Source organism: Ipomoea triloba, chromosome 2 (genome assembly GCF_003576645.1).
Source record: "Ipomoea triloba cultivar NCNSP0323 chromosome 2, ASM357664v1".
Lineage (NCBI taxonomy): Eukaryota > Viridiplantae > Streptophyta > Magnoliopsida > Solanales > Convolvulaceae > Ipomoea > Ipomoea triloba.
The window spans coordinates 929,208-946,873 of NC_044917.1; the positions used below are offsets into that span (position 1 = coordinate 929,208).

The window sequence follows — 17,666 nt, forward strand, 5'->3', positions numbered from 1 at the left end:
TTTTTTTTGAAAATAAAAAAAAAAAAAAAAAAAAAAAAAAAAAAAAAAAAAAAAAAAAAAAAAAAAGAGAAAAAGTTACCTACTAAAAAATCTCAACTCTGAACAAGAAAAAAGTAATAACAAAAAAAAAAAAAAAAAAACTCTTTGCAAAATCCTAACAAAAACTCCAAATATATCTACTCAGAGAAGGTCAGCAACATTTGATGGGAGTTCCTCAATGGTGACATTGTAGAACTTCTGAATGTCAAAGAGCATTCTTTCATCATCCTCTGTCACAAAATTGATAGCAACTCCTTTCCTCCCAAACCTTCCACTTCGCCCAATTCGATGGAGATAGTTCTCGGGTTGGGTGGGCAGATCGTAGTTGATCACAAGCGAGACTTGTTGCACGTCTATACCTCGAGCCAGCAGATCAGTGGTGATGAGAACACGAGAGGACCCAGAGCGAAACTCGCGCATGATTATGTCTCGAGTGTTCTGATCCATGTCGCCATGTGTGGCTGATACTGTGTGGTCACGGCCCCTCATCTTGTCAGTGAGCCAATCAACCTTGCGACGGGTGTTCACAAAGATCACGCTTTGGGTGATGGCCAGGGTCTCGTAGAGATCACAGAGTGTCTCGAGTTTCCAGTCCTCCTTCTCAACATTCACATAAAACTGTTTGATACCCTCAAGAGTCAATTCATCGCGTTTCACCAAGATCCTCACAGGCTTGTTCATGAACTTCCTAGTGATTTCAAGGGCTTCTGGGGGCATTGTTGCAGAAAAAACTCCAACTTGAATCTTAGGAGGCAGCAACTGGAAGATATCATAGATCTGCAAGTTTATATGTTCAATGTTTTATCAATTCAAGAACAAACATAAGAGAATATGGAAAATGCACATAACAAGAAAGTGACCAAATCCAAGTTAGTGCACTTGTCCAGTCTGCAAAAATTGACAGTTTGGTGAATAAGGAAAGTTTCTCAATAGAATTTGATATCGAGATTCAACACATATTCTTGTAGAACTTCTAAATTTCAGAGTTTAGATTCCACCCTCTCCCAACCCCGAAAAACACACACACACACACACAAAGGCCGACGCAAACAAAAAAAGGGAAAATCAATTTTATTGGCCAGTCAAGAACTCTCTGAAAATCGATAAGCCTTTGCATGTACTATGCTAAAATAAGAATAGAAAATTGTATATACCTGGTCCTTAAAACCCCTCGAAAGCATTTCATCAGCCTCATCCAGAACAAACATTTTAATGTAATCAGGGCGGAGTGATTGCCTTCGCAACATATCAAAGACACGACCAGGCGTGCCAACAACAACATGAACTCCAGCCATCAAAATGCGCTGATCCTCTCGAACACTAGTTCCACCCACACACGCATGGACCCTGACGCCAAGGTAATCACCAAGTGCACGCATAACCTTCTCTATCTGTTGTGCAAGTTCTCGAGTAGGTGCCAACACCAAAGCTTGGCATTGAATTAGGCCATAGTCCAGCTGCTGCAATATTCCAGAGCAAAAGGTAGCTGTTTTCCCGGTTCCAGATTGAGCCTGCTGAATTACATCAAGCCCCTTACAGAATGGAACAATCCCCCTTTGCTGAATTGCAGATGGCTTCTCAAAACCTTCAAATTTTCATCATGAAAAACACACTATTTTAATAAAAGAATAAGAGAAAGGTTGAGTGAAGAAAACAATTCAGAATTCCAGATAGTACCCTTCAGAAGAAAAGTAAATTATCAATTACCAAACTCCCAATGCAAGAATGAATATAGATAGTAACAATGCATAAAGTTTGGAGACACTGTCTATAAACATAAAACCATACCATAAGCATAAATGCCCCGAAGAAGGTTCTCTTGCAGACCCATGGAATCAAAAGAATCATAGACTTCATCATACGAAGTGAAAAAATCTTGTCCATCAACCGTAAGTCTGGAGCAACGAATTCGATCAACACCACAGATTAGTAAACCAGTATTGCAAGGATTTACCACACACCCTGAACATAATTTAAGGAAGACACTGCCAACTATAGGCTATCATATTAGCACTTACAGTTCACTCATTTTGGCGTCAAATTGACGAGCATCAAATTGTTGGCCTTCTGGTGCCAAACCTGCCATGGCTGCAATCCATTCTTATACATCAGTATAAATGACTCAAAACCTTGAACAATAACTCACAAGCAAAACTACAATTTGTAAGAATCATACAAAAAGTTTATATTTACTATAGCTAACAACATAGACAATGTACACAAATTTCTCCAATCTCCACAAGTCCACAACGAACAATATTCCTAGATTTACAATATCAAATCCAAATCATAGAGCAAAAACACCGAAATCCAAATTACAAGGCATAAAACCAATAAAGATACGTTCTTTCTACACAATTTCACCCAGGAAACAGGAGATAGGGATCCAAAATCAGTTCTAAAAGAAACCCAACACGAGATAAAACAGAACATCCAACAAACATTGAAAGAACCAGACAGATCAATCAATGATATAAAAACAATAAACACGGAGGGGAACGAAAAGAACCCGAACCCAAACCTGAGTTTTGTTACGTGAGAGAGAATTTGAGATTTCCGCGAACTCCTGGGATCTGAGTCTCAACGAGTTGTCGCTATAGCCTATAAGGAAGGTGAAGTTTTTTTCTTCAGTGCAAGCAGAGACAGGAAAACAGGGCAGCAATGGTAACGATTTGCATTATATAGGAGGCCAGGTGTTAACCTTTCGCCTTCTCCTACTAGTATTTGAACTGCTTTTCAGACCCCAATTCTGATTTCTCTTTAATTAATTAATTACTTTATTTATTTATTCAGTTATTCAGGATCTGATAAATACTCCTTATCAGATTAGGAAAGAAAAAGTATTGTGTAGAAATTTATTATGGATTTATTATTTATTTTAATGTTTTTTAGATTAAAATACATAATAAAAATGATACACACTTATATCCTTATTTGTTAAAAAATTTAATACTTTGTGGTTAAGTTATACTTGAAATAGTCATTTCAATTAGTTCAAATTGTTGCCTAAATAGTGATATGGTTATTGGACAACATAACTTGTATACCAAGTAAAAAAGTAGGCAAAAAACAAAAAACAAATAAAATAGTGATATGGTTATTGCACAAGATAACTTGCATACCAAGTAAAAAAGTATGCGCAAAAAAAAAAAACAAATAAACTAGTATTATGAAAGATTTGACGGACCATGGATGGTCGAGAATGTTGACAAGCAAGTTCACTTGTGTTGAGCAACACGTTTTAGGGCCCCTACACTTGTCATATTATCGAACTAGCTAGTTGCCTAGTTATGGTGCCCTAACAAGTTTGTCGTGCCATTTTACTAACCTACAATATTACTTGATCAACCGTCTACAATTGTCAATCAAAACATGTTATGTTAGGGTCTCTTGCTACATGTTATCATAATATTAAGGGGATGTTTGGTTCATGTAACCTTAAATTACCTTTTTTTTTTTGCAAACGTAACCTTACCTTAAATTACCTAGGTAATGTAGATTTGATAATGTTATATTACATTATTTGGTTCAAGTTATAATTACCTGACAATGTTATATTATCGAAAAGCTTATGGGGTAGTAATATTTCAAGGCGATATGATTACCTCTATTTTCTTAAATAATTTCAAAGTACCTTAAAATATTCCAACATTGCCCCCGTTTCATTAAATAATAATAATAATAATAATATAATATATAATAACAACAACAACAACAACAACAACAACAACAACAATAGTAATTAATACTAATAATCATAATCACCATCACCATCATCATAATTATAATCATAACAATAATAACATACATAAAATAAATAAATAAATATATATATATATATACACACACACACACACACACCCCATTAGATAATTATATTATTAAACTTCAAAAATACACCACAACTATATTATATATCTTCTAATTAATTTTAAATTAAATATATTGAATGATTTAATATAATAAAATATTTAATTTTAATATTTAAATGATATGACAATTAAAACTAGTAGTTTCGTGACACTATGTAATTAATTAATCGTGCACTATTAATTATCAATGAATTTATTATCAAGCGTTTATAAATACATCACCGTAATTATAAAAAAAAACATTACATTTTTCTTAATTTACAATCATTAATCATCTTAGATGGACAAATTTAATTAGCCTGCATGTTTCAATGAGCTAGTAACTCTCATTTGATCATAAATTTGTTTAGATGTGTATGTGTGTTTGTATTTTGACATTTATTAACGTTTTTTTTTTAATCAGTTTTTTTTTTTTTATAGTTTTACTGACTCTGTTACATTGTAGTATCTGTTCATAGCTACTCCGCTTCTTTGGCATAATTTTAATCAGTTAACCTATCAATTTTCAACATTCAATTTCAACCACAAACGTTTTAGATTTCAGCTTTTAACTATACTTGTCAAACAGAATCTAATTGTGTGCTTAAATATGAAATCTAACGGTATAAGGCCTCCCAAAATCATTGGATTCATATATTTTGTTTCCCGACCGTAAAGTCCAAGTTAGAAGATGGATCAGGACCGTGGGCTGCGTTCAGGGCGGCTCAGTAAATAGAAAATGGCTGAGGTTGGGATGGTACGATCTGAACGAATCTATAGAGCGAGCGCTCAGTTTCGCTAAATATTTTCGTGTTTTTTTGTACTTGGTGCCTGAAAATTTCACTGCCAGAGAACTGGAAAGAGCTCCGCAGCCATGACTTGCGCTTCTCAGGTCTTCCGTCACTCCAGAAAGGTGTTTTTCATCTTCCTAAGCTTCAAATTCTAAAATGTTTGTCTGATTTTCATATATGCACTTGCTTTCGGATTATTCGTGAAGCTTGATCCGCGTGAATGTGGAATAGTACTGAGAAAGTAGTTTAGATTTAGGTTGTAATCGTTCAGTCTCGGATGGCATGCCATTATCGTTTTTTCGGTTGGCGAATTTAATTATCTCTAGAGTGTGAAAGTGTGAAACCAACTGGCGAATGATCGAGCTATGTTGTAGTGTTTCTCGTCATATTGGCGAGTGTTTCGATTCTGGTTCTCGGTTCTTCTGAGTCGTGATTTTGTTGTTTGTGTGTTTCAGATCAGGAATACTTCCGGCCTGGTAAAGCATGACTGTGCTGCACTTGTTCGCTGGTTTGCAAGTGACACCAGGGCTTTTACCAATAAAGGAGATGGTAGGATTTTGAAATGAACTCCTGGATTTTCTTATTTTTGCTCTTTAATTGTTGCTTCTGAGACTTTTGTTGTTTTACAGATATTTTAATGGTTAGGCAACCTGGTTATGGCCTTAGTATTTCTAATTATCCTCAGGGGAGTAAGTCAGCTACAGTTGGCTTGGGTAACAGTTATAGAGCTATTTGTACAGCCATGGTGATTTCACCTATCAAATATTTCTTTTTTCTCTTCCTACATTTTTGTGAATTTGATCTCTCATTGAGTATGCTGTATGTCAAGCTTTTGTCACAACTAAATTAAGTTTATTTGTGTAGGTATCATCAGTGGGAAAACCAAAGGGAACTGTTCCAGCGGCTGGCATGTTTTTGAACAGAGAATCTTCATGGTTTGTTTTTTCACCACAGTGAACTTGTTATTACGTAATGCATTCAAATTCTAAGTTTCAGTTATCTTTTCCAGTCAGCTGATGCACTTGAGAAGACGCCTTTCATCAAAAGCTGGTGAGGCTTTACCATATTAATTCTACATTTAGGAATTGGTATTTCAGTTAGAGTGGGATTCTCTCCTTATCCCATTGCCAACCAGTAAACTCTTTCTAGTCTTGATGGTGTTTGTTGAATGAAATGTCATTTGGTGCTTTCTCTATTGAAGTTAAAGCCCAGACTCTGGACTGTTGCTGAGAGGGTTAACCTGTAAACCTTTTTATGTTTAATGTTCAATAATTAAATTGCTTTAGTCTAATCTTTACCCTCAAGAGAGGAGTTACCATGTTTCAAGTGTTTTTTGTTTTGTTTTTGTTTCTATTCCTAGCCATCAGACAAGGTGAACCCTTTTATTATCCTATTTCATAACAATTTCCTACTTATTTTCAGATCTTCCTCCTCACCAAGAGATAGGGATGCCTTCTCTTTCACCAACAATGACAGAGGCATGCATTTTCCTTTAAGTTGGATGGATGAACATTTTACCTTTATGGTTGCCTTGTAACTTGTTTGTTATTATGATGATATAGGGAAATATTGCTCGGTGGTTGAAGAAAGAGGGTGATAAAGTTTCTCCTGGTGAAGTACTTTGTGAAGTTGAAACTGTAGGATCCTTTTTACTTGCTTTTACATATTTGCTGTTGATTAAGTATTTTATTCACATCTAATATCAATTCTCAATTGATATTAATAGGATAAAGCAACTGTAGAGATGGAATGCATGGAGGAAGGATATCTAGCTAAGATTCTGCGTGGGGATGGATCTAGTGGGATTAAAGTTGGTGAGGTATTAATGCTATGTGATCTTTTCTTGTACAGTACTTGTTTGAGATACCTTGTTTCTTTCTGTATTTATTGTTTTATTTCCTCAAATTTGAATTTTCTAATGTTTCTGTGATTTTTATTTCCCCAATTATCTCATGTAATTGTCATTGCCATATGCATGTAAGTGGCCAAAGGATCTATGGAATAGTATGCCTATCTAAAGATTTGATGCACCATCCAACTGCAAAATAGTTTAAGGGTACAACTTTCTTATACATGAGAAATTGCATAACAATACAGGTGATTGCCATTACTGTTGAAGAGCAGGAGGATATTGCAAAATTCAAAGATTACCAGCCTTCAACATCAGATGCTGCACCTGCTCCAAAGGCCCCCCCTCCACCACCCCAACCAAAAGAAGAGGTTGCTAAGGAATCTCTTCCTTCTTCACAACCAAAAGCTTCTAAACCTAGCGCACCTCCAGCAGATCGCATTTTTGCTAGTCCTCTTGCTCGAAAACTGGCTGAAGACCACAATGTATATTTTTGTGGCTATCCAATTTTAATTAAGATTATGTAGCTCTTAGAATTCAAGATTGTTTTTTTTCAGCATTGTTATTCCAATCAATTTTGTTTAACATTGTATAGGTACCTCTGTCAAACATCAAAGGAACAGGTCCTGAAGGACGCATTCTGAAGGCTGACATTGAAGATTACCTTGGTAGTTTTTCCTCCTTGCCTCTACTTACATTTAATATTCTTCTTTTCCAACCAGAGGCTTATTATCTGAAGTTGTATTGCTACAGCATGACACTTCGCAGCTCACACAAAATGTATTTTGCACTTTCCATATTTGATACTATGATGCTATTGGAGGCTTTTCTCGAATTAGCCCATAACGTATTTTCTCTTCTTCCCGGCTCCCTTTCTGTACAATGCAGCATCTCATGGAAGGGAAGCTTCAGCAGCAGCAGCACCCAAAGCAGAGTCAGGTTTAGATTATACAGACATCCCTCATTCACAGATAAGAAAGGTAATTTAGCATTTCCTGAACATGCTCACTATCACCTAAGCCATTTTTATCTTCAGACTGTTAAGTTTGGGAAATGATTATGCTGCAATGTTTTTCCACTTTTAACATATGCTATAACAATTACAACAGGTAACAGCTTCACGTTTGTTGTTATCGAAGCAAACTATTCCCCACTATTATTTAACTGTAGATTCATGCGTGGACAAACTTATGGAGTAAGTGCTACTTATATCATCTGGGAATAACTTGGCAACCTCTTTTTATTGCTTGCTTATTAATTGTTATATATGTGTGTATGTTTATATATATTGCTAAAGTTGTTTGGTATCCTACCCTAGTTTGCTTAGTGCTACTTTTTTCTGTAGATTGCGTAGCCAGCTTAACTTATTACAAGAAGCTTCTGGTGGGAAAAAGATATCTGTCAATGATCTTGTAATTAAGGTATTATTTAATTTCGACTCAATGATATCATGAAGTGTCTACTTGGTGAGTTTTTGGTCCAAGTCAATTATACTTAATGAACTGTTGCAGGCTGCTGCTTTAGCTCTACGAAAAGTTCCACAGTGCAATAGTTCATGGACCAACGATTACATTCGTCAGTAAGTTGAATGCTTACACAGTAAGCACTATTTTATGATTGCCATGGAAAACTCGAAATTGAGATTCCACTTTTTGGACCAACACAGGTTTCACAATGTAAATATCAGTGTTGCAGTGCAGACAGATAAAGGCCTATATGTTCCTGTTGTTAGGGTGAGTTACAAGCTCTAAATTTCTTTGCATTCTTTTTTATTTCTAATTTCGTAAGTTCACTTAAGAGAAAAGTTGTATTTGGCAGGATGCTGACAAGAAAGGTTTATCCAAGATTGCTGAGGAAGTCAAGTATTTAGCACAAAAAGCAAAAGAAAATAGCTTGAAGCCAGAAGATTATGAGGTTTGATTTACCCTTTTGTGGCTTGAATGTTAGTCTGTTTGATTCAGTATAATCAGTCAATTTTTATACTTGTCTATTGCTAATCTTGTTTGTAGGGAGGCACATTCACAGTGACCAATTTAGGAGGGCCATTTGGTGTTAAACAGTTCTGTGCAATTGTTAATCCTCCTCAGGCAGCTATTCTAGCCATTGGATCAGGTAAAAAAAAAAAAGATCGTTTGGCATCATCTTTCAACAATTTCATTCTTTTAGCATTCTCATCTCTCTTTTGCTTGAGCAGCTGAAAGGAGAGTGGTACCTAGTCAAGGTCCAGACCAATTTAAGTTTTCATCTTTAATGTCTGCTACTCTGAGCTGTGATCATCGGGTTATTGATGGTGAGTTTTCAATATTCAATATTCAACTACTCTAATCACATTGTGTTTGCTTCTCAAATTAGATACTAAAGCTGACGATTTCAATATGTTCCCTGTTTATTAGGTGCAATTGGTGCAGAATGGCTTAAAGCATTCAAAGGCTACATCGAGAACCCAGAATCTATGCTTCTGTAAATGATAGATCACTCTTTCTTGCTTGCATATCTTCATTAAAAGCTGATCACTTCTGGACTTCAAAATGTGTTTGCTTGACCTTTAGCAGATTCATCCAGCCATTGGGTAAACACTTGACAGCTTCCAAATAACACCGCCTGGGGAGAAATACCTTCATGTTCTTTTATCCCAAAGGATACATAGATTCTTTTTTCCTGCAACTCTGTTGTGTATCTGGACCACAGATTGTTACTCTGAAAGATCTTAAGGCGCTCATAATTTCTTTTTGTCATTACAAAATTCTAACAATTAGCACATCACAGTTCAACCCTGGTCAGTGTAATTTAATGCACCATGGCTAACTCCATTTGCAAGCTAATGCTAGCTCCATCATATAACAACAGCAGCATACACAAAGTTCAAAAGAACACAATCGTATCACACATAAATCAGCAAGAACAAAGGTAAATTGCACACTCATCACCTGGTTTTTTCTGCAAAATTTATTGAAGAGCACTATGCTTGCTACTACAACTACTTCAGAGTATATCAGAAAAAAATGTAGACATGTTTGGCAAAGCATGCACCCTTCATGCCCCAACTACATTGTTGATGATCAATATGACAATCAATTTCTCAAACGTTTGATCAAAATTTTTTTCCTCTACTGATGTAAAACGTGAAAGGCAAGGAACAAAAGACAAAGAAAATTCTCAGATTGGGACATAGCGTTTCATTGCCTGTTTTGCTGTCACTCCCAATCCAACAACCACGCCGCCGATGACTCCGGCGACTGCTGCAGACCTCAGCCCTGACGCCGCCCTGTAGAGCGCGCCTGTGCCCAATCCCGCCACCACGCTGTTGATGACGTCATCCGTATCCCTGGCCGCGACCATGCCGCTCTCCATCCCAGCATAAAGCAGCCCGATAACGCCGGCCCGGTTCCCGAACTTCCTGCCCGTGTGGCCCGACCCGTTGAGGATTCTGTTGACCCGGAGTTTCATGGTGTCTCCAGCCTCCGAAGCTCTGACGCCGTCAACGAAACCTTTACCCGCCCCGACGGTGGCGCCGGCGAGATAGCCGATGCCTGTGTAGTAGGTGAGATTCTCCCCCCAGGATCGGCGCTGCGCTACGGACTCCTCTTGAAAAAGGAATTCAGGCGACGTGGGGAGCTTGTAAAGAGACTGTATCGGAACTTGGAGGTCGTGGTAAGGATTGTAGAGCCGTCGATTCTGAAGATCTTCGCCGTTATCTCCGTCGGCGTGATTCGTAGCTCGTGCCTGATACGCCATTTTACAAACTCGCTGTGATTCGTAGCTCTTTAGGGTTTGGCTCGAGCAATCGGAAAGAAAGAGAAACTCAGGTAGAGAGAGAAGTCTAACCACCTTTTCTTTTATATATACAATGCGTAAGGAAAAAGAAATGCCGAGTAGGTTTTCCGAGGGTATCCGCAAAACGACGTCGTTGGCGCTTTGATGTATATATAAATATATACACATATATAACGAAAATTTCCTTTTATAATTTTCTGTCGGAGAAGAGAATTAAATCATCATTAATACATTAATTAATTAATCCGGTTTGATCCCGCCATGGCGCCGACGTGTTCCGGTTGCTCAATCGCGGCTATTCGACTGATAAATGGCCTTTTCCGGGCTAGTTTATCCTTCCCTGTTAGGCAATATTGTTGCGAGAGTGATCACTACTACAGTAAGAAGTCTCTGAAGTACTGGAATGACTTCTACAAGCGCCACCAAAACAAGGTCTCCGCGAACTTAATTATTAGTATTTAATTTGAGGTGTTAAACAACTTTCTGAGTTAATGTTTCAATGTTTATTTTACGGATTATAGTACATTTGCACGTTTCTATAGTTTTTCAAGGACAGGCATTACTTGGAGAAGGATTGGGGAAGGCATTTTTCTAATGAAGATGGTGATGGTGATGGTAAAGGAAAGGTCGTTTTAGAGGTGATCACTTTGTATCCCTCTCTTCTTCTTAAATTCTTAGAGTTCTCTTACTGAGCAACTTTGATTGTCGAAAATATGCAATTACAGGTAGGTTGCGGAGCTGGGAATTCAATTTTCCCCCTTGTTGCTGCATTTCCCAGGCTCATTGTTCATGCTTGTGATTTTTCACCCCAAGCAGTAGCACTTGTTAAGGTAGGAATGTGTAGGACAATCATTCTTTTCCTACTAAGCAGATTAGCATATTTGTCTCATCTCTATATTTGTCAGGTCTTACTGAATTGAAATGTTTTGTTTTTGTTTTTTGTTTGTTTTTTTTTTTCCAGTCTTTGTAAGTTGTGAAATTAGGTATTGAAGGAAGGTGTTACTTAGAAGTCTTAATTTGGGATAGGGAAAGATTTGAAATATTGGGTTTAACTGTTGTTTGTGATGAGTAGTTTTACAATTGTGTGCATTCATGAAGGAGCATAACTTTGGATCTTATTAACACAGTCCCATGAAAATTTTGATGCTGAGAGGATACATGTCTTTGTCTGTGATGCTGCTAAGGATGATCTCAGTTCTGAAATCACATCCTCAACTGTTGATGTTGTTACCCTGGTAAGTGTAGGCAGTGACTAATGACTATTAGTGTTCTAGTTTGTGTATCTGCTTCCGAATTGTATCTATTGATTAAAGCACAAACATTTCTATTGATGCATTGTAATTGTCTTCCTTCATTTTTATCTTTATTGTTTTACAAGTTGTACCTAACTTCTTGGTAGATCTTTATGTTGTCTGCAGTTTCTCCAAATAAGATGCCTTCAATTTTACAGAACTGTAAAAAAGTACTAAAGGTACTCTTTGGTTGGATTAAAACATTTTCACTTGCTTTTCCTTTATTCTTTAATCTTGACCTGTTTATGTCAGTAGATATGCTAATATTGCTTGTGTCTGCAGCCAAACGGTCACATTCTTTTTCGAGATTATGCACTTGGAGATTCTGCTCAAGTAAGACATAATATTGATTCAAGTTCAGAACATTATTATGGACCAAATTGGGTTAAGAAGCCTTTTTGTTGTTCTATTTCCTGTGCAAAAAAAGTGAATATTCTCATTTTACTTTTTAATCTTGAATCTACTTTCTATTTAATCAAGGCATGCTTTGATTCATCAAAACATGGAGCAGCTAGCTTTTTTTCATCAATTTTTTTGCCAATTTTTCAGGTGAAGTTGCATGAGAGAAACCAGATGATTAGTCAGAATTTTTATTTTCGAGGGGATGGGACTGTAAGTGGTTGTAAAGTCTGGATATTAATTGCCATCAAGGTCTACCATTTTATTGTTTACAATTCTAATTCTAGTGGTTTCTATAACTATGTTAGTGCTCATTCTATTTCTCCAAGGAATTCTTGTCAACATTATTTGTACAAGCTGGATTTGATGTTGTAGATATCAACACATACTGTATGGAAATAGAGAATCGTTATCGGAATATTACCATGCCAAGGTATGCCTATTATTCCGTTTTCTCATTGCCATTATATTGGTTGTTCTTTATGTTCCCATCTTGACTGAGAATATATAAATTTCTATTATTCTTTATGCTTCCTACTAGCACTTTGCTGTCGCTAAGTTAACGATATTGGTAGATAGGTTCTTCCTTAGAGGGGAAAGTAATAGTAGAATATGGAAACGTTAGATATCATTTCTTTAACAAGTTTATACTTGATTCCTAGCACAAATCAGTATCAATATACCCTTTTGTATATCAACACATTCTGTCAGTAGAAATATTGTGATCTATGTCCGAGAGCCAACCTGCAAGCTGTTTAACTTCTAGATATTTATCCTTTTATTGCACCTTCATCTTCTGATGAATAACTATTGGGGCTCCATCTTCTTAGGCGGTGGCTACGGGCTGTTTTCAGGAAGTCCTAAATTTTAGATGCTTGCCCCATTTGCATTTTTTTTATTCAGAGGAGCATTCTCAATGATCTAAGTCAACTTGCCCTTCAGATATTCGCTTATTCATTTCAGCTGATGTGACTACTGTATGTCAGACACTGACTACGATTAATTGACATTCATGAGGTACGTGGACTGCTTGGTGGATTGTAGTATAAACCAAGATTAAAGGGAATGATATGTTTTGTGTAATTGCTGAATCTGCAAAGCTGGAAATTTATTTGTTTTACATGCTAGTCATGGTGGGTTAGCTTATATGCAGTTTTTTTAGCAGGTTTTAGAAAAATGTGATTTTCTTAGGATGAACCCTCTTTTGTAAAATTATACATGTGTAATGACATTGGCTGGAATTAGCATTGGTATCAAAACCCAAATGAAATTTTTTCATAATGATTATTTCTTGCATATTTTTACATCTGTTATTTATTATTATTATTATTATTATTATTTGCATATATATGAAAACTTTGGAGAAAAATTCTCAGAAGTCAAATTGATACCATCACACATTGTTCATTGTCATTGTGGGTTTCTGTTAATGAAGGTCAATCTTTCATTGAATAAATGGAAGGGTATAAAATTACATCACAATGCACCCCACCCCCCAACCCCTGAAGTAAAAAAAAAAAAGGATTGAGGAAAGGAGTGTGTTACAGTTGCCTATACCATAGAGGCAGACTTAGCAGAAAGTACTGAGGTTAAAAGTCTAGTTTTGGGTCACAGCATATTATATATACAACCAGCAGGGCAACAAAACAACCTACCAAAAGCTTCCTTCTTGATAGCACCCTTGAATGACTCGTAAGATTGAAGAAAAAAGAGTTTAATGTAGATAGTGCTTACCTGGCTTATTGGTAAGGTTTCTGGAAAATTTTGAGGTCTCTTAGTCGTTCCAATTCAGGCAATATGACTGAACCGAGATCTGGTCTATCACTCCCCTTCAATTCACAACACTGCACAGCCAATTTTGCATAGGATAGAGCATCCTGGACAGGCCAATCATTCACTGCCGGATCAAGTATATCTGCAAAATTTCCTCCTTCCATTGCCATCTTAACATGGTGTGCCAGGCCTATTGGAGGCCTAGCCGTAATAATTTGTAACAACAATACACCAAGTGAGTAAACATCTGATTTTGTACTCAACTTCCCGGTTTGTTGATACTCAGGGTCAATATAACAGAATGTCCCAGCGGCTGCTGTCATTTGATACTGAGTGACACAATCAGCCACAGATGGTGGAACTAGCCTGGCCAAGCCCACATCTGCAATCTTGCTTACATAATTTCTATCTAAGAGAATGTTTGCAGGTTTGATATCACGATGCACGATGGGGGCTGGTTTTGTCTTATGAAGGAAGTGAAGGGCAGTGGCTATCTCAGCAGCTATTTTGAAACGGATGTTCCATGGTATTGGAGGCGTGTTGTTTTTGCAATAGAGCCTATCATCTAAACTGCCATTATCCATGTATTCATAGACAAGGCAACCATACTCGTGGCAGGCACCCATCAAGAGAACCATATTTGGATGCCTTAAGCTGCTCAGAATCTCAATCTGCAGCATAAAAGTAAGTTGCAAGAGAAATAGTTCATTAAGCTAGGCTGGCATTTGGCATATATATACTGAAAACAATGGATCTAAAATACCTCTTGCTGAAACTGTTTATGCCCTTGTGGGATATCAGGCCTCAGAGCTTTAATAGCAACATCCATGCAGTCCATAAAGGCCCTGAACACCGGGCCATATCCACCTTCACCAATCTTACCTGAATCTGCAAAATAATTTGTTGCAACTTCAATCTCTTCAATTGTGTATCTTCTATACTGAAACTTGTGTTCTAATGTATCTACTCCCTCCTGCTGACGCTTAAATTCTGTGTCCTTTTTCTTCTGGGATTCCATTTCTGCTCCAAAATCACTCTTGCTCTTATGCTTCTCTCTTTTTATAGTGAGCAGTGGAGTCTCTTGGGCTTGCTTGGAATCTTCTAATCTGTGCTTCTCTTCTGGCTTCCGTTCATCAATTCCTCTTACCTGGTAATGAAATACAAACTTGTTGATGTACACCCTATGAACAGATGTTCAATGTGTCATGATCAATACAAGTAGTACTAACCGCCTGTTTAGCAGCATTTGCTTGTTTGGTAGCTTCATTAAGTTTTGCTAGGGTCCTGTTTAATTCTTGTCTTAGTCTTATCAATTCATCATCTTCTTCCACCTGTAATATATGCATCACAGTAAGCGGAAACACAAGTCTAGTTAGATATTTCATAATTTTTACTCTCCTATTTCCTGATTGGAAACTTATATGAACTCACCCCTATGGCAGAGATGATGGAGCTCCCAGAAGTAGCATCTGAAATGACAGAATGTTCAAACTGTCCAAATGACACGTTGGAGGAGCAAGTCGTTGGCCCTGAAAGTTCAGTTTCAGCTTCAGAACAGAATGAGGTATCTCCACTATAACCACCCCGGAGATTTAGCTGGCTATGCTTGTCGTGCAGCATCTGTTGCGTAGTTTTTGCAGGGGAAGGATTCTTGTTGCCGAAGTGGTTGGTAGGTTTTGGGCCTCTTGGCGTTGCCTCTGGAGAACACATATTCCTGCTGCCAAGCTGCCTCAATAACGTCTGTGCGGTATTATTGTCAGTGATGCTCTTTGCAGAACTTGCACTGCTAATGCTGGACATGCTCTCCCATTCGCTCCTTGGTATAGATTCACTGCTGTAGCTGACGGTGCTGGCGGCAGATGGCGGCAGCAAAGGAGTCTTGCAGCCTTGAAAACCGTCCCATCGGTCACCGCCCATCCTCTCAACCCGCCCTTTCTGGCAGCCTCCATCAGAGGACTCCATAGAGCCTGCACTGGATCTCCGAGTCCCCTGGCTGAAAATGAAGCCAACCAGAGAACTGAATGACTGTGTTCTGTTTTAACTAAAAGTTTAAACTGACAGTGAAACTGCATATCTACCGGAGCTTTATTACCTACAGTAATCCCCAGAAAAATGGGTATCAGGTGAAGACAGACTTGACAGAGATGAATGGTGGCCGGACTTATTGCCCGAGGGAGGACGAGTAGCTGTTCTTATGTTGTGCACTCTCCCCTTGGAGGATACTACATACACCGAACAAAAATCAGGAACTGATTTTCCTAAGATGGTCGGGACATCAGGATTCTTAAACGCTCTGTCAGACACAACAACGTACGACCAATCAAGAATCCATTAGAATCCCCTTATCCAACACAGCTCTGAAACCTGCACAGGATCATTGAGCTGGAAATACCTTGCCAAAACGCCCCTGTTTGAAGCTCCCACCACGATGTTGGCAATGGAACACCCACATATATACTCAGACAGCAAGCTGGCAACGTCAACCCCAACCAAAATCACCTCTCTTGCTGCAACCTGCAGAACCCAAATAATCACATGCATCCACCAGCTTCAATTCGCATCTCCTTTCAAATACAAAGAGGACTTGGGGGCAAGCAACCTTAGCCAAGTTGGTAAGACTGCTGACTTAGTAACTACAAGATTTCAAGTTCAACTCCCAATGGGAGCGGTTTTGAGTTTTGACCACCTAGGTTGGTTTACTTCATTGTGGTCGGTGGATTAGATCACAATGTGAGGTTTACTCCGTGCACAGGAGTGGTGCGGGTTTGTTACCCAACAAAATAAAATACCCAACAAAATAAAATATAAAGACGAGGACTTACCCCTCTTCGAGCACATAAACCACGGAAAGGAAGGAAAAACCTGTGCATTTCATGCGCTGTTGGGCACCGATCCGCTAAAGAAACAATCTTTTGTTAATTGATTTGATGAATGTTTGGTTTCTGTAGCAGCAAAGGTGAAAAAAATCAAAGAAATACACGTACGTGAGTGCATGCTCTGTTGGAGGAAGACATGGACGAGGATAATGGTGCGGGATTTGATGGTCAGGTTTTCCACTGCCCATTTCACGGCCTGTTGGCTGTTCTTATCTTTGTCTATGGCCACGGCGGTAATGCTGCCGATTTCTTGATGACCCATGACGATACTATTCCTTTGCCGCGCCGTGAAAATGTGTGTGTATATATATATAATCTATATATACATATATGATATATATATATATATATAAAGAATGGATCTTTACCTACCTCCGGCCTTCAAATATGGATGTTGGCTGTGGTGTTTGGCCGGAAGGTTGGTGTACACGGCGGTGCCACTGCCGGACCACCTGTATAGCACAGCTACGCAGGATGCATACCCGCCTGGAGGGGATGAAGCAAAGGTTAGTTATTTGCCATAAATATTGAAGGTGGTTGTTTGACTTTTGACTATGGTCGTTACATTGCTCCCAATTTCACATTCCTTAATTTTCTCGGGTTTTTATTTGGGCCAACCTAACCCGACTCCATCCCAATTCTCAAGCATGCATGCCCATCATATCCATAGATCATAGATTCATAGTTACTACTCGTTGAAGGCAAATTATACTTTGTAGTTTGTACCAAATAAATGTTCATTGTTAATATATTAAATGTATATTATTTTTATATTAAAGGTTTATTACTTGTAGTGTGTGTGTATATATATATATATATATATATATATATATATATAAAAGGGAGGGTTCAAGTAAAAACACCTCTCTTTTAAAAAGTGTAAACACATTCACACAGTTCATCTATAGAAATCAAAGATTAAAATTTTATCATTACTAAATTTTATAAGTTGTAATAACTAAAAAGGAACACCACTCTTAAAAGTTGATTACTTCTTTTTTTTTTGAAGATAAAGTTGATTA

At 37.7% G+C, this 17,666-nt stretch overlaps 5 protein-coding genes and 1 long non-coding RNA gene across 9 annotated transcripts; 3 read left to right on the top strand and 3 right to left on the bottom strand.

Moving 5' to 3' along the window:
- Positions 1-143: 143 nt before the first annotated feature.
- Positions 144-2,719, bottom strand: LOC116010502 (eukaryotic initiation factor 4A-11-like). The gene is made up of 5 exons (XM_031249935.1): positions 2,561-2,719; positions 2,058-2,127; positions 1,828-1,934; positions 1,194-1,624; positions 144-816 (listed from the first exon to the last, which is right to left on the bottom strand). The coding sequence occupies exons 2-5, from the start codon at positions 2,123-2,125 to the stop codon at positions 181-183; spliced, it is 1,242 nt and encodes a 413-aa protein (XP_031105795.1). The 5' UTR covers positions 2,126-2,127; positions 2,561-2,719; the 3' UTR covers positions 144-180.
- A 1,851-nt stretch (positions 2,720-4,570) lies between these two features.
- Positions 4,571-9,304, top strand: LOC116010478 (dihydrolipoyllysine-residue acetyltransferase component 3 of pyruvate dehydrogenase complex, mitochondrial-like). Its single transcript, XM_031249904.1, has 19 exons — positions 4,571-4,803; positions 5,137-5,230; positions 5,311-5,426; positions 5,546-5,616; positions 5,691-5,731; positions 6,104-6,159; positions 6,244-6,318; positions 6,408-6,500; positions 6,779-7,015; positions 7,126-7,198; positions 7,419-7,510; positions 7,640-7,725; positions 7,876-7,951; positions 8,042-8,109; positions 8,197-8,263; positions 8,349-8,444; positions 8,540-8,642; positions 8,725-8,820; positions 8,924-9,304. Exons 1-19 carry the CDS (start codon positions 4,765-4,767, stop codon positions 8,992-8,994), a joined length of 1,650 nt encoding a protein of 549 aa, XP_031105764.1. The 5' UTR covers positions 4,571-4,764; the 3' UTR covers positions 8,995-9,304.
- Positions 9,305-9,391: 87 nt separating this feature from the next.
- LOC116010480 (mitochondrial import inner membrane translocase subunit TIM23-2) lies at positions 9,392-10,352 on the bottom strand. Its single transcript, XM_031249907.1, has one exon. The coding sequence runs from the start codon at positions 10,263-10,265 to the stop codon at positions 9,687-9,689; it is 579 nt and encodes a 192-aa protein (XP_031105767.1). The 5' UTR covers positions 10,266-10,352; the 3' UTR covers positions 9,392-9,686.
- A 165-nt stretch (positions 10,353-10,517) lies between these two features.
- Positions 10,518-13,528, top strand: LOC116010479 (tRNA N(3)-methylcytidine methyltransferase METTL2-like). Of its 4 annotated transcripts, none has more exons than XM_031249905.1 (9): positions 10,518-10,736; positions 10,847-10,942; positions 11,030-11,134; positions 11,432-11,539; positions 11,704-11,775; positions 11,879-12,022; positions 12,146-12,208; positions 12,304-12,428; positions 12,826-13,528. In XM_031249905.1, the coding sequence occupies exons 1-9, from the start codon at positions 10,566-10,568 to the stop codon at positions 12,857-12,859; spliced, it is 918 nt and encodes a 305-aa protein (XP_031105765.1). In that variant the 5' UTR covers positions 10,518-10,565; the 3' UTR covers positions 12,860-13,528. The 4 variants fall into 4 exon arrangements, 2 of the variants coding, with proteins under 2 accessions (XP_031105765.1, XP_031105766.1); XM_031249906.1 differs by having other exon boundaries at positions 11,879-11,929; XR_004096925.1 differs by having other exon boundaries at positions 12,146-12,428.
- A 68-nt stretch (positions 13,529-13,596) lies between these two features.
- LOC116010477 (U-box domain-containing protein 52-like) lies at positions 13,597-16,923 on the bottom strand. The gene is made up of 8 exons (XM_031249903.1): positions 16,753-16,923; positions 16,591-16,664; positions 16,161-16,282; positions 15,861-16,061; positions 15,200-15,761; positions 14,998-15,099; positions 14,532-14,915; positions 13,597-14,439 (listed from the first exon to the last, which is right to left on the bottom strand). Exons 1-8 carry the CDS (start codon positions 16,904-16,906, stop codon positions 13,735-13,737), a joined length of 2,304 nt encoding a protein of 767 aa, XP_031105763.1. The 5' UTR covers positions 16,907-16,923; the 3' UTR covers positions 13,597-13,734.
- Positions 14,774-17,437, top strand: LOC116010481. Its single transcript, XR_004096927.1, has 2 exons — positions 14,774-14,918; positions 15,211-17,437. It is a non-coding gene; the product is annotated as an uncharacterized LOC116010481 (long non-coding RNA).
- The last annotated feature ends 229 nt before the right edge of the window (positions 17,438-17,666 follow it).